Below are 13893 nucleotides of genomic sequence, written 5' to 3'. Positions count from 1 at the left end.
ATCATGTCCTTTGCAGCAACATGGATGCAGCTGGAGGCCATTATCCTAAGTGAATCAATGCAACAGCAGAAAACCAAATTCCACATGTTCTCATTTATAAGTGAGAACTAAACATTGGGTACTCATGGTCATAGAGATGGCAACAATAGACACTAGGGACGAATGGCAGAGAGAGGAGAAGAGTGAAGGTTGAAAAACTGTTGTTTATTATGCTCACTACTTGAGTGACAAGATCTTTCATACCCCACACCTCAGCATCATGAAGTCTGCCCAGGCAACAAACGTGCATGTCCACCCTGAATCTAAAATAAAGATTGAAAATAAAGTAAATAAAATAAATACAATCTGCTTCTTCCCCTACCCCCAAAACAAAGAAAGAAATGGCACTTAAAATTGAGGAATTTGACTTCTCATTCTTCTCTCTTCCTCCAGTTCTGACAAAGGTGGGCAAAGTGGGGAAGAAAAGGGGTGGCAAGAGGCCACAACAGTCCAATCAAATGTAATTAACCCACAGTTAATTATATTTCAACTGCTTTTTAATCATAATTTTTAAAGTAATAAGCAACAGATACTTGTTCTCAATGAAATTCTAATGTAAAACATTCTCAAAGTAGGATTAAAAGAAAGATGAACGTATAAAGAGAAAAGACATAAAATTATGCCTACTATGAACTGAGACAAATATGTCAGAAGGCAGACATCATCTGTCTAACTCTTGCATGATTCAAATGTATGAATATTTTAGTCACAGATTTCACCATGATATTCAGGAAAGGACGACAAATGCCTGAGCTATCTTTTCAAAGAATCCTGAGATCTGCTGCTCTGTTCTGATAAATTTGAACAGAGGCCAACTAAAAAAAAAAATAAAGGAAAGATGACAGGAAAGTTGCAAGAAAAGACAGGAATTATAGGCAACAGGGAATAGAGGTTAAAAGCAGGAGGAGAGGATATTTCTCATCAACTATGGAATCTTAGCTCACTGACATTGCTGGGTATGTGGAAATCAGAAATGAATCCATTACTGGGAAACTCCAAGAGACTCAGCCTGCTCTCAATGTGAGAAAATAAAATGGCAACAAATAACTGACACTAATAAAGCATCCTGGAGACTACAAAATGTTAAGCAACAGGGAGTATCATGGATAGAAGTATAGATGTTTAAATGCAGGGAAACTAAATGACATCATTCTTATGTCAAGCAAAACATGTGTTTAAGATCACCAGTCACACCTACAAAATGTTTCTTTACCAAGGTCACCTTATTTATCACCTCAAATTTAGTAGGACCCAAGAACCTGCTATGGTTGGGATCATCAGAATTTCTAAACCCCTGAATCCATCTTCCTATTTTTCTTGCCTTTCTCTCTATAAACCTTCCCTGAGCCATAAGATAACCACTCAGAAGCTCCAAGAATGCTGGTGACTCATTCATTAATCAGGCCAATGAGTTAACATAATCACTTGGTCAGTTTTTGAAGATAATGTCACCTCTGCCACATAGCACATGTGAAAACTACCTCCTCCTTTCATGTAGTATTATGAGGGGAAAAAACCCAAGGCGACATGCAAGGAAACACAGTAAGAACAGAAGTAGGAAATACAGGAGGAAAAGAAAGGGGCATTATAAGTTACCCAATATGTGCTAGAATTATCTAAATACTACCTCCCCCCAAAAAGTAAAATAGGTATTGCTGTCCATCTTTTTACAATACAGACATTAAAGAGGTCATGTGACTCAGCCATACAACTCAAATGTGTTGGAACCTACAATAAACTAAAAACTTCTAACTCCAAAGGCTGTACTTGTTCTACCATACAATGGTAACATAAGTGTATGTAAAGAAGAAAAAATACAGAAAATAAAACAATAGATTTAAAGACGTAATCTTTATATGTAGGGGAGAGGAAGATCCTTCATATCCAGTAGAGTACTTAAGCATATGAAAGTGAAACTGAAGACTGTCCTTGTTGAAAGATTGTGCTATTCCACTCACTCCATAGCACTCAATCTTTGTTTCTCCTGTATAAATTATAACCATGAAACCTCACAGTATGCCTTTATCTTTAGTAAAGGTTTTCAATGCCCACCAAATCATAGGACCTGATTCTTTTGCTGCCAATAGTCTCTGCCAACCCTCCACACCAACTTCTCTTGGGAAATTGAATGAACAAACAATGTTAACAGGAACTGGGTTTAGCTGACTGGTCCAGAGCAGCAGTCCATTCTCTGTCTTTAGCCTGTAGGGCTCTAATAAAACAAATCACATCAGAGCTGCAACTGAAAATATGGGAGGAGATTTTTCTCCACAAGCATGTCCATAATACTAGTCATTACAAAACCATGCAGCCACACTTGAATTTTAGCCACAACATTGAATCCAATTAGCTCTCATAGTAGTGGGTTCTTCTATGATGTTCCTTCTGTGTGGATAAAAATCACCTCCAATATTTTCAATGGCAGCCTTATATGTGTATAAAACAGAAAAAATGATGTCTTCTAAATACATATATGAGAACAGATTAGACTGACTGATAGATCATAGATCCATAGATTAGTGTAACTGGAATTAATTGGATAATCTTTTCCCCCCCAAAGGAACTGAAGAGGAAGATGAAGGGGATGACTGTCTTTTGGGGTCTGTGGATGAGTTCTGGTGGTTTCCTCACATGTGGAGCCATATGCAGCCCCACCTCTTCCACAATGAGTCATCTTTGGTGGAGCAGATGATTCTCAACAAAAAATTTGCCTTAGTAAGTAACTCACTTTGACTGTTGCATTGAAGTAATGTACACCGATTAAAGAAATGAAAAGGTTCTTATATTGTGGCATAGTGACACTTTATTATTATTATAATACTTTAAGTTCCGGGGTACATGTGCAGATCATGTAGGATTGTTACATAGGTATAAACATGCCATGGTGATTTGCTTTATCCACCCCCCTCCATCAGCTTTTCCATATGATCATTTAGAAGATTTTGGTATTGCTGCCTTTCAGTATGTGGCTCTTGAGTTTGTATTGAGTTCTCACCACTATGCTTAATGTTTTGGAGGAACTGATTTAAGAGGAACTTCACAAGATACAAGATGTATCATGACATTATGATCAGAGCTCCTAAAACATGGCTCCTGTCTAGAAGGAGTTTCCTGCTGCACTGAGGAGGCAGAAATATGCATGTTAAACAATTCCCCAACAAATGAAATACATTTTCATGAGCTAATGCCAAACCATACAGACACAAAACCCATAGTTCAAAGAAATAAGTATCACTGGGAATGGCCCAAGATGGTTCTTATGAAAATGAGATTTTAGATACATCCTGAAATAATAACAAGTCTTAGGTTCCAGAATGAATTGGAATGAAATGAGGCTGAGGGAAAAGACCAGGCAGGAGAGCATAATGACTGCATGAGGTAATGAAGACTCAATCTAAACAGTTAAAAGCATTGTAAGCATATATATTTTATGGATGGAACATTTCCTTTGCTGAAGCAAGGTGCACTGTTTAATACTGAAGGGTTTATTATTCAGGACAAGGAAATTTATAGTAAAAGTTTAAATTAGCACATTATGAAGAAAAAATGTGCTTGCGATCAGAGAGAGTACTGAGGTACACTTACGTGGAATGGTATTCTACATCAACTGTTAGAGCTAGGAAGTTTTAGTTAGTGCTCACAGTACCTTACTCAAATATACAAGACAGGGTTAGAATTAATACACTATATTTTTTTTCTTGAGGATATACAAGACCAAATACTTTTTGGTGGCATCAGAAGCCTATATTTGTCTTTTAGCTTTAATCTACTCCCCAAAATAAACAAAGAGCTTCAGGTGCACTTTTGCCATATATGGATATTTTGTCAAGAAAGCAAGAATAGTGCTCCTCCATGCTGATATTGTGAGCAAATGGGTGTTCAAACAAGAATGGAGGTCATGGATGCAATACTCAAATGGGTAACTGGGTTAGAGGACATTTGAAGTGCCCTTCCAACTAAAAGAATCTGAGACTCCGATCTAAAACTTTTGGGCTTTGGCCTTTGCTATCATCATCTACAGCCAAACACCTATTTTTATGAAGTTTTAACAAATATATCTTATCTACTATCCTTTTTCACAATGTAGACACATTTGACTCACAAACAAATTTTTGACATCAATTTTAATTTTTTGAAGGCTCTAATAGGTTATTATGAAAGGTCAAGTAAATCCTTTAAGCAAACTTGCATTTGATGTTTACAGCCATCAGGAAATGCAGCTTTAGAAGTTGATTGGAAAATTTTTTTGGTTACCAAATATAGGCTAATTCAGGTGGTAAACCGAAATTTCAACAGGGGATTCTTATTTGAAAGGTATGAATTCTGAAACAAAGATTAAATGTACCATTAATAATGACCTACAACAAAATTTAAAATATCTACTGTACAGTTTTGAAAATAGAATAACATATCATTATAAAGGTAAAATAATATTCTATTTAAACCTCAAAAAAGTCTTCAGTGGTATATACTCTCATTTGAAGAACTATACCTACATTTTGGAAAATGGTGGTAAATTTTTAATGATAAAATAGTTAATAGGTATTTTTATCATAGAATTCTTTGCCAATATCAGATGATATTTAATGCTTTTATAGACAATACTATTAAAATTAGAACAGTATTCCTGATAACAAAATTTTTACTGAAGATTGTACTTGTAATTGCGTTATCATCATTCTTTTAAATGGTGTCCTTTTTGCCTCTCTTTTCCAAGTACAGCAGAACCTGTTGATTTACATTAGCTAGAATGTCTATTGTCAATTATAAAACTTTTTAGATTAGTGAGCATGTTAACTTTTCCAATATGGAAATAAAGATTATAGTATCAAAATGTAATTTAAAATGTATTGAAAGACTAGCTGGCTTAAGGAATATATCATGATCTTTTAATTAGTTTCCTTGCCAGCTAGAGAATGAATGAATACTATCTCTTTTATTTCAGTGATACACTTTATAAAAAGGCATATGAGATTTTCATTTTATTGATATTGAACACAAAGTATAATTCTAGGCATCCTAATAGAGAATTCCAGTCAGGATGCAAAGAGTCCAGTAAGCTGGTAAACCACTTTAGAGCAATCCAAGCAGCACAGTTTAAGAAAGACACTGGCCATTGTTCAGAGCAAAATGGCCAATACGATGAAGTCTATAATTTACTTCATAAAATGAATAACTGAAGGAAATTCAAGAAGGCAAGAGATAAAAGAGATGGCTAAGGGATGTATTATCACGGCTAATATTCAACTAAGAGTACTGGTATGGCCATGCCAGTTATTACAATATCGAAATGTGATAATACTTTGCCCCTACCCCACTACAACATCAGATCCTTCCCCAAGGTGTTCCAAATCTCCTTATAACTCATGAACTAAAGGCACCTGGCCCAGAAAGAGTCTCCAGCTGTCCAGCTGGCAGCAGTTCTGATTGGTCAGTGGCATGGCATGCTGGTTGGTAGATATTTTGAATATCACTCCAGAAGACAATCAGTGGATCTTAAGATTTGGAAGGGACTAGAATCAGTATATTTATAAGGAAAGGTATGGAAGTCATATAGATTTAATTAAGGAGTTCTTCCACTCTAGGTAAGTCATGTGTGGAGAATGGTGCTTGACATCTAGTAGGTACTTAATGTTTGCTAAATAAAAATAAAAGTAAATATTTTTTCTAGCCCTCAAGATTCTATCATTACTGTATTAAAATGTAGGTTTTATTATTATTATTCAGATATGGTGAGTCCCACAGATCAGGAGATGACTGCCATTGAAAAGATTAATCACAGTTCCCAATAGAGGGAGTGTGCCATGGATGCAGGGCCACAAAGGGAAGCACCAGGGTTGCTCAGAAGGCAGAGGAAGCAAGGGGAAATGTGGGCAAGGGGCTTTATTGTGGTTTCTGCAGGAAAGGTAAGCAAGACAGGGTAAGCAGGCTCAGTATTCGCTACTTTGAATAATTTCAGTGTGTTCTGGGTGTAAGGGCTGTCTTTAGTCATCTGGTACTTGGCTCTGGGGTGATTAGAACAGGGAGATAGTTCCTCAACACATGAGAGTCTGATAAAGGAAGCAGTGGGGGGTTAAGAGCTCTGAATTGCTTGATTTACATTTGAGAGTGCTCTCAGGAGGGTGTTTGCTGTGTCTAGGAATTGGCTAGCTCTGGCAGCTGCAGTCTCTCCAGGTATCTAGCAAGGCCCCAGATATCAAAGCATCAGAAATACAGAAAATAAAGAGGCATGATGCTTCCCCCTGGTTATGCATTCCATAGGTTTTCAAATCCCCTCATCATCCCAGCTGTCATATTTGTGCAATTTCTAATTTGTCATTCTTCTTCCCAATATATGCCCCAATCTGAACATTATTGTCCACTGATGTGGTGTTATCAAACCAGAAAATAGTAAAATATTTTTTTCTTCATGTGCACTTTACTTCTATTAACATAGCCAAAGATCACACTAAATTTTTACACCATCATATCATACCAGTGTCTGCCAAACCCTCTGTCCATGAGCCATTTATTAAACCTTCAAGTATTTATTTTTATCCAATTGATTTTATAAACTAAATGCTAGCCTTGAAATTACAACATCCTGATAAAGACGAACTCTGTTATTTAACACGCTTTGTATCTTTCCCAGCTTTGTGTAATCCCTGTTTTACAAGCATGACTTTTGTACCTTCAAGTTATCAGTATTGTTGAACATAGTAGGAATACATATATCTTTTAGCTGCGTTCCCTTGGTACATTTCTAGCAATTGTTTTACAACTATTTTTTCACCAGAATATTTCAAAATCTGCTTTTCTAAATTGAAATATCATATCTAGTTATTTTTAGAATTACATATTTTAAGTATCTTGAACTCCAAGATAACACTGTCATCTACTCCCAAGTTCTAGCACTGGTACATATGTGGTAGAATCACAGAACATTAGAGCAGGAGTGTTTAGGATGAAGACAAGAAGGGGAAAATTGGATGTAAATAGAAATGCTGGATTACTATTAAATTAACCAAAGAATAGGAAATAAAAGCCAGCTTTAACTAAACCAGTGGAAGTGGGATCATAAAGAAGTGAGATATGAAAAGCATTTCTGACATAGATTCAATACGGTTTTTAATCAGATGGATGATGAGGAAGCAAAAGGGAATAACAGGTCAAAAATAACATCAGCGTTTAAGCCTCCCACTTTTCTATCTGTGTGTGCTTCTTTAAACTTTTTGCATATGTGAACTGCGGCTTTTTCTTTAGAAGTTCTATATTTCACCTACATGAGGATACCCCCCTCCTACCCATATCTACAGTGGTACAAAATGTATTCTCATTTGGATAAAGCATTGAACTTTTGAAAGTGATTTTAATTGGAATTCTTTTCTTTGTAAATTCCTGTCCATATTACCTTCTTTTCTTTCCTATGAGAAGACTCCATACTCTCTAACAAGATAGATACTGTAGAAAGAATTCCTCAATTCCTTTCCCTTTTTTCTCTAACAGAAATACTAGATTTCATCTTCAGCACATTTATCTGGTAACTGAAAATGATTTCATAAAAAGAAAGATAAATTTAGCACATGTACTGCATGAAAATAGTGCCTTACTGTCCAAATTTATGTGGACACAAAATGAACTAAAAGCCTTTATGAATTCTCCTAGAAACTCTTTCTGGTGGGCTGGAGTTAGATGTGGGTATGAGGGTGAGGCAGGTCTATTTCCAGATCCATGCCTGCTGCTCCCAAATTTTCACTGTTCCTTCCTTTTATGCCTTTCATTTGCTTAAGATGGAGGGGGCACTTGCATTCTGAGAGGTGGTTATAAACATGGCAGAGATGGAAGTGATGGCAGAAGAAGAGGAAGAGTAAATTCCACATGAGTGCTAACCTTGGCTCTGCTTTGGCATTTTCATGTCTCCCACTCTATGTTCCCACTCATTTAACAATTTCTTTCAGTTTTTTTTTCTTTTGTACCAGCTCCTGCTCCTTTTCAAAATTTTCCATCCCTACTTCACTTCCAAATTTTTCAGCCCACACCTAGATTATTGCAGCAGCCTCCATACTAGTCTCTCCTATTTTCCACTTTTTTCCTTTAATCTTTGCTCAGATCAGGAAACATGAAACTTGAAATGCTGTGATTCTGTTTCCCCAGCATGAAACAGAACCTTACATTTCAGTGAGAAAGATTCTTGACTCTCCTGAGGAAATGTAGGAAGAGAAATTGTTGAGCTCCACATATTTACTAGACATTGTGCTTAGTGCTTTCCATACATCCTCAGTTAATTCTCACAACCACCTGTGAGGTTGCTTATTTTCATATTGAAAATGCAGAAAGCAAGGCTTAGAGAGCTTATGTAATTTTCCTAAAATCACACAGCCAGTGAAAGCTAGAGAAAGGGTTTTATCTCAGGTCTATCAAACTCCAAAGCCCATGTAACAACCACAGTTTTTATAATTAACAAATTGCCATGCCATTGATACTGTTATTACTGTTACACAGACCTCATATCAAAATGTTATTACTTCCTTATATTTTTAAACAAATTCAGAATACAAATCTGACTTTTTACAATGTTTTTCTCCTAAATAGCTGTTTATATGATTTATGTAGTTTCTTGTGTTTGCAATCTCAGTGCTGCAAACATTACTGTCCTGGTGGCTTTTATAAATACCAGAGGGTATACAGTGGTTATAACAAAAATAAATATCTACTTTTTATGTTTTCAGAAATATTAAACTTCACTTAAAATTAGTACTATGTAGCCTTAAAGATTCCTAATCAACGTTGCATATTTTCAGAGAGATTAAATGTGTGTGTACATACTCTTGAGAATTTGAGGCTGTCCTGGATTATTTATAACTGTCTTACCTCAAAGACTCCCATAGGTTCACATAAAATTCATTGCTTCAAAGTCTGAGAAAGCTGAATTAAACCAAACTTTCTAATTCCTCCATTATGAATCCAGATAATTTTCTTTTCAGTTGTTTTGCTACAGCATAAAAAGGTTTCATAAATTCATTTTTTTTTTTTACATTTCTATAAACCTCATCTTGTGTTTACTTGAATATACCCCAGCAATTCAAAAACACCAACCTGGACTGTGCAAAGTACAAGTGTTTACATCATTCTTTAGAGTATTCTCACAAAAGCACATCTTTCAGTGCTATGTTTACTTATGAGACACTCAACAAAGATATGACAACACTTCAGAAATTCTGGAGGGAACTCCAAGCGAGAAAAACAACATACTCAGTTAAATGAAAATGTACTTGAAATAAATTTTATAATTGTTAGGGAAGACTAGGAGAAAATCTGTCACTCTCTCCCAAATATTTCTTTTCTTAAAGGTTACAAGTGAAAATGAAGATTGAGGCCAAGGATGCTACCTTTTATAATCCTTTTTCAGTATTGATACTATATTTTTAGTTAACTTTTGTTACTGAAATTTCTTACTACATTTGGCTTACAAAATGTCATTCCATTTCTTCAAGTAATTTAGCTGCTAACTTGGGATAATACCTAAAGAGGAATACATGGTATCAAAAAGGGGTTTTTGCTGATGTTATTGCTACAGCTTTATCAAATTTATGGTCAACCAGGGTTATTCCTTCACTCCCACTTTATATGTAATATCTAGTATGTATAATAGAAGAAATGTATACTGTTTAGTAAAACTTTGTTTTTAGACATGATTGATAATGACAATGTATCTTATTTGAGGAAAGTCTGCTCTGAAATAAGCATTCTGAGTTGTTTGAGGATGGAAGTGATGGTTAGAGGAGAATAACTTTACCCTTTTGTTTGTTTTGCTTGTGTTTGTTTCCCGCCAAATAACGGATACTTTTAGCTGAATAAAAGAAAATTAAATGGCACTTCACCAGAGGTTCCACAGGTTCTTACAAGCTGAATTGTGTGTGTGGCCCTTGAAAATGCTTCACAAATTCAAGGAAATAGTTTCATATATTTATTTTCTTCATATATGTGTGTGTGTGTATGCACACGCATGTGTATGCCTGCACTCATGCAAGTGCCTTATATCTTAAAAGGTACTAATTTCATTTTCTAAACAGAGGGAGGCAGAAAGTGGTCAGAATTACGCTCCTATCATCTTGAAAAAAAGTGTATTCTTTTCTTTGTTAAATAATATCTCAAATAGCCCCAGATTTTAAGGAAGACACGGTTTTTTTCCCCCCCAAAGCCACAGGTTTTAACAAAGCCCCTTTGAAACTCTAGGGGAAAAAAATGTTGTCCTAGAATCAACTTCAAAATATGCTATCAAATGTAAATATAAGTAAATTTTATCTTCAATCCATGTAAATTATGTATGTAAATTCTCAGTACTATGAGATAGTTAACCAAAGCATGAACTTCTGTATACTGAGGAAATGGGACATTCCAACCAAAATGAACCAAAGTGAAAAGCATTTTGAAGTATTTCCAAATTATACTGTAATGAAGTTTGGGACTCTTTTTTCACTGTAGCACGGAGAATGTTTGATTTCCTATCATGGTAGGGTTTTCTGTAAATTAATTTGCATATTTACTCATCTGCAAAATATGGAAACAGGCAATAAGTCTAGTCATTAATGAAAATTACAAAGGTTTTTCTGTTTAGAGAGAACTTGAAATAGAGACACAAACTAAAAGTTAAGTAACATTCTTAATCACTAGCAAGAGTCTAAATAAAGACATATCATTAAAGACATTAAAGACATAAACAATCTTTCCTTCGAGGCTAACTGTAATTCTCAAATATCTGAATGCTGTTTGTTTCTTTTTTTAGTTCTTGGTGAAATTGTTCTAAAAACTACAGCATTACTTTTTGCTTGACAAAATTATATTATTTTCATATTGTCTATTTGGAAATATTTCAATGCATAATTTAGTAAAATCTTGTAATTTTTAACTTTACATAACAAATACATGAATTTATTGAAATAAAGTCTTCACTGGAACAATAAATTTCTTTAATTTTTAATTATTGTGGGTACTCAATAGGGGTATATATTTATGGGATACATGAAATATTTGATAGAGGCATGCAGTACATAATAATCATATCATGAAAAATGGAATATCCACCCCCCCAAGGCATTTATCCTTAGTGTTATGAAGAATCCAATTATACTCCTTTAGTTATTTTTAAATGTACAATTATATAATTTTGACTATACTCATCCTGTTGTGCTATCACATACTACATATATTCACGCTTCCTAATTATATTTTGTACTCATTAATCAGGCCCACCTCCTCTCCAACATTCACTGTCCTACCCAGCTTTTGGTATCCATACTTTTACTCCCTATCTCCATGTGTTGAATTGTTTGGAGTTTTACATACCACAAATAAGTGAGAACATGTGATGTTTGTCTTTCTGTGTCTGGCTTATTTCACTTAACATAATGACCTCTAGTTCCAACTATATTGTTGCAGATAACTGAATTCCATTGTTTTTTATGGCTGAATAGTGCACTATTGTGTACTATTATACTGTATGTATGTAGACATATACATATATATGTGTATGTATGTTTGTATGTATATATATATACAGGTATATACCTGTATATATATGTATATGTGTATGTATATATATATACAGGTATATACCTGTATATATATATATATATACATACACATATACATACATACTGTATATATAGGTATATACATATATATACCTACATATATACAAGTATGTATGTATGTAGGTCTATACATATATCTGTGTATACATACATATGTACGTATATGTATACATACACATATGTATGTATAGACCTACATACATACAGTATAATAGTTCACAATACTGCATTATTCAGCCATAAAAAAGAATGGGATTCAGTTACATACATACATGCACACACATATATATAGGATACCTGAAATATATATATACCTGATTATATAGAGTGTACTGTATATGTGTACTACATATAATAGTACACAATAGCACCATTGTGTACTATTATACTGTATGTCTATATTATACACACACACACACACACACACACACATATATATATATATAATTATATACCTCATTTTCTTTATCTGTTGATAGACACTGGTTGCTTCCAAATATTGGCTATTGTAAACAGTGCTGCAACAAACATGGGAGTGCAGATATCTCTTTGATATACTGATTTCCTTTCCTTTGGATATATACTCAGCAGAGAGATTGCTGGATCATATGGTAGTTCTATTTTTAGTTTTTTGAGACACCTCCAAACTGTTCTCCATAGTGGATGTACTAATTTACATTCCCACCAAAAGCACATGAGGATTTTCTTTTCTCCACATCTTTTCCAGCATTTGTTAATTGCCTTTCGTTTTGGAGAAACGTCATTTTAAGTGGGGTTAGATGAAGTCTCACTGTAGTTTTTATTTGCATTTCTCTGATGATCAGTGATGTTGAGGACCTTTTCAAATGCCTGTTTGCCATTTGTATGTATTCTTTTGAGAAATGTCTGTTCAAGCCCTTTGCCTATTTTTTATTCGGATTACTAATTTTTTTTTTCCTATAGAGTTGTTTAAATTTCTTATATAGTCTGCTTATTAATCCCTTGTCAGATGGGTAGTTTGCAAACATTTTCTCCCATTCCGTGGGTTGTCTCTTTGCTTTGTGGATTGTTTCTTTTGCTATGTAGAGTCATTTTGATTTGATATAATCCCATTTGTCCTTTTTTTTGTTGGTTGCCTATGCTTGTAGGGTGTTACCCAAGAAATTTTTGCCCAGACCAATGTCCTGGAGAGTTTCCCAATGTTTTCTTATAGTAGTTTCATAGTTTGAGGTCCTATATTTAAGGTTTCAATGTATTTTGATTTGATTTTTGTATATGGCAATAGACAGGGGTTCAGATCTAGTTTTTCAAGCAGCATTTATTGAAGAGATTGTCCTTTCTCCAATGTATGTTCTTGGCACCTTGTCAAAAATGAATTCACTGTAGAAGTATGAATTTGTTTCTGGGTTCTCTTTTCTATTCCATTGGTCTATGGTATCAGCTTGTATGCCAGTAGCATTCTGTCTTCCATACTATAACTCCATAGTATAATTTGAAATCAGGTAATGTGATTCCTCTAGTTTTGTTTCTTTTGCTCAAGACAGCTTTGGTTATTCTGGATTTTCTGTGGTTCCATATAAAGTTTTGGGTTATACAATATATTTTGTGAAAAATATCACTGGTATTTTCATAAAGATTTTATTGAATAGATTGCTTTGTTTAATATGGACATTTTAATAATACTTCTTCTCATCCATGAACATGGAATATCTTTTAATGTTTTTGGTGTCCTCTTTATTTCATCAGTGTTTTACAGTTTTCATTGCAGAGATCTTTAACTTTTAGGATAATTCCTAGGTATTTAATTTTATTTGTGGCTACTATAAATAGGATTACATTTTGTCCTCTTTTTCTCATTGTTCACCATTGGCATATAGAAATGCTACTGGTTTTTGAATGTTGATCTTGTATCTTAAATTTTACTGAATTTGTTTATCAGTTCTAATAATTTTTTGGTAGAGTCTTGGTTTTTCCAAATATAAGATTATATCATTTGGAAACAAGGGTAATTTAATTGCTTCCTTTCCAATTGGAATGACCTTCATTTCTTTCTCTTTTTTGATTGCTATATAGCTAGGACTTTCAGTGCTATGATGAGTAACAGTAGTGACAGTGGGCATTCTTGTTGTCTGCCAGATCTTAGAGGATAGCCTTTCAGTTTTTCGCAATTTAGTATGAATCCAGCTGTGGGTCTGTCATAGATGGCTTTTATTATGAAGAGGTATGTACCTTCTATAACAAGTTTGCTGAGGGTTTTTATCATGATGAGATGTTCAATTATATCAAATGCTTTTTCAGCATG

General features: G+C 34.4%; 1 protein-coding gene and 1 long non-coding RNA gene across 5 annotated transcripts in view; one reads left to right on the top strand and one right to left on the bottom strand.

The window, feature by feature from the left end:
* Nucleotides 1–13893, top strand: part of NDST3 (N-deacetylase and N-sulfotransferase 3) — a 200517-nt gene that overhangs the window by 70084 nt on the left and 116540 nt on the right. For all 4 annotated transcript variants that reach the window (XM_032292466.1, XM_032292465.1, XM_032292464.1 and 1 more), the window contains one exon: nucleotides 2600–2754. In XM_032292466.1, the coding sequence (XP_032148357.1) occupies nucleotides 2600–2754 (155 nt within the window). The remainder of the gene's footprint in view (nucleotides 1–2599; nucleotides 2755–13893) is intronic.
* LOC116560903 overlaps nucleotides 1–13893 on the bottom strand; it is a 328510-nt gene that overhangs the window by 262200 nt on the left and 52417 nt on the right. The gene's annotated exons all lie outside the window — the stretch shown is intronic.

This window comes from Sapajus apella, unplaced genomic scaffold (genome assembly GCF_009761245.1).
Source record: "Sapajus apella isolate SASKATOON/1434 unplaced genomic scaffold, GSC_monkey_1.0 scaffold27, whole genome shotgun sequence".
Taxonomy (NCBI): domain Eukaryota; kingdom Metazoa; phylum Chordata; class Mammalia; order Primates; family Cebidae; genus Sapajus; species Sapajus apella.
Note: the sequence above shows the minus strand (reverse complement) of the source record. Positions and strands in the feature narration are given on the sequence as shown.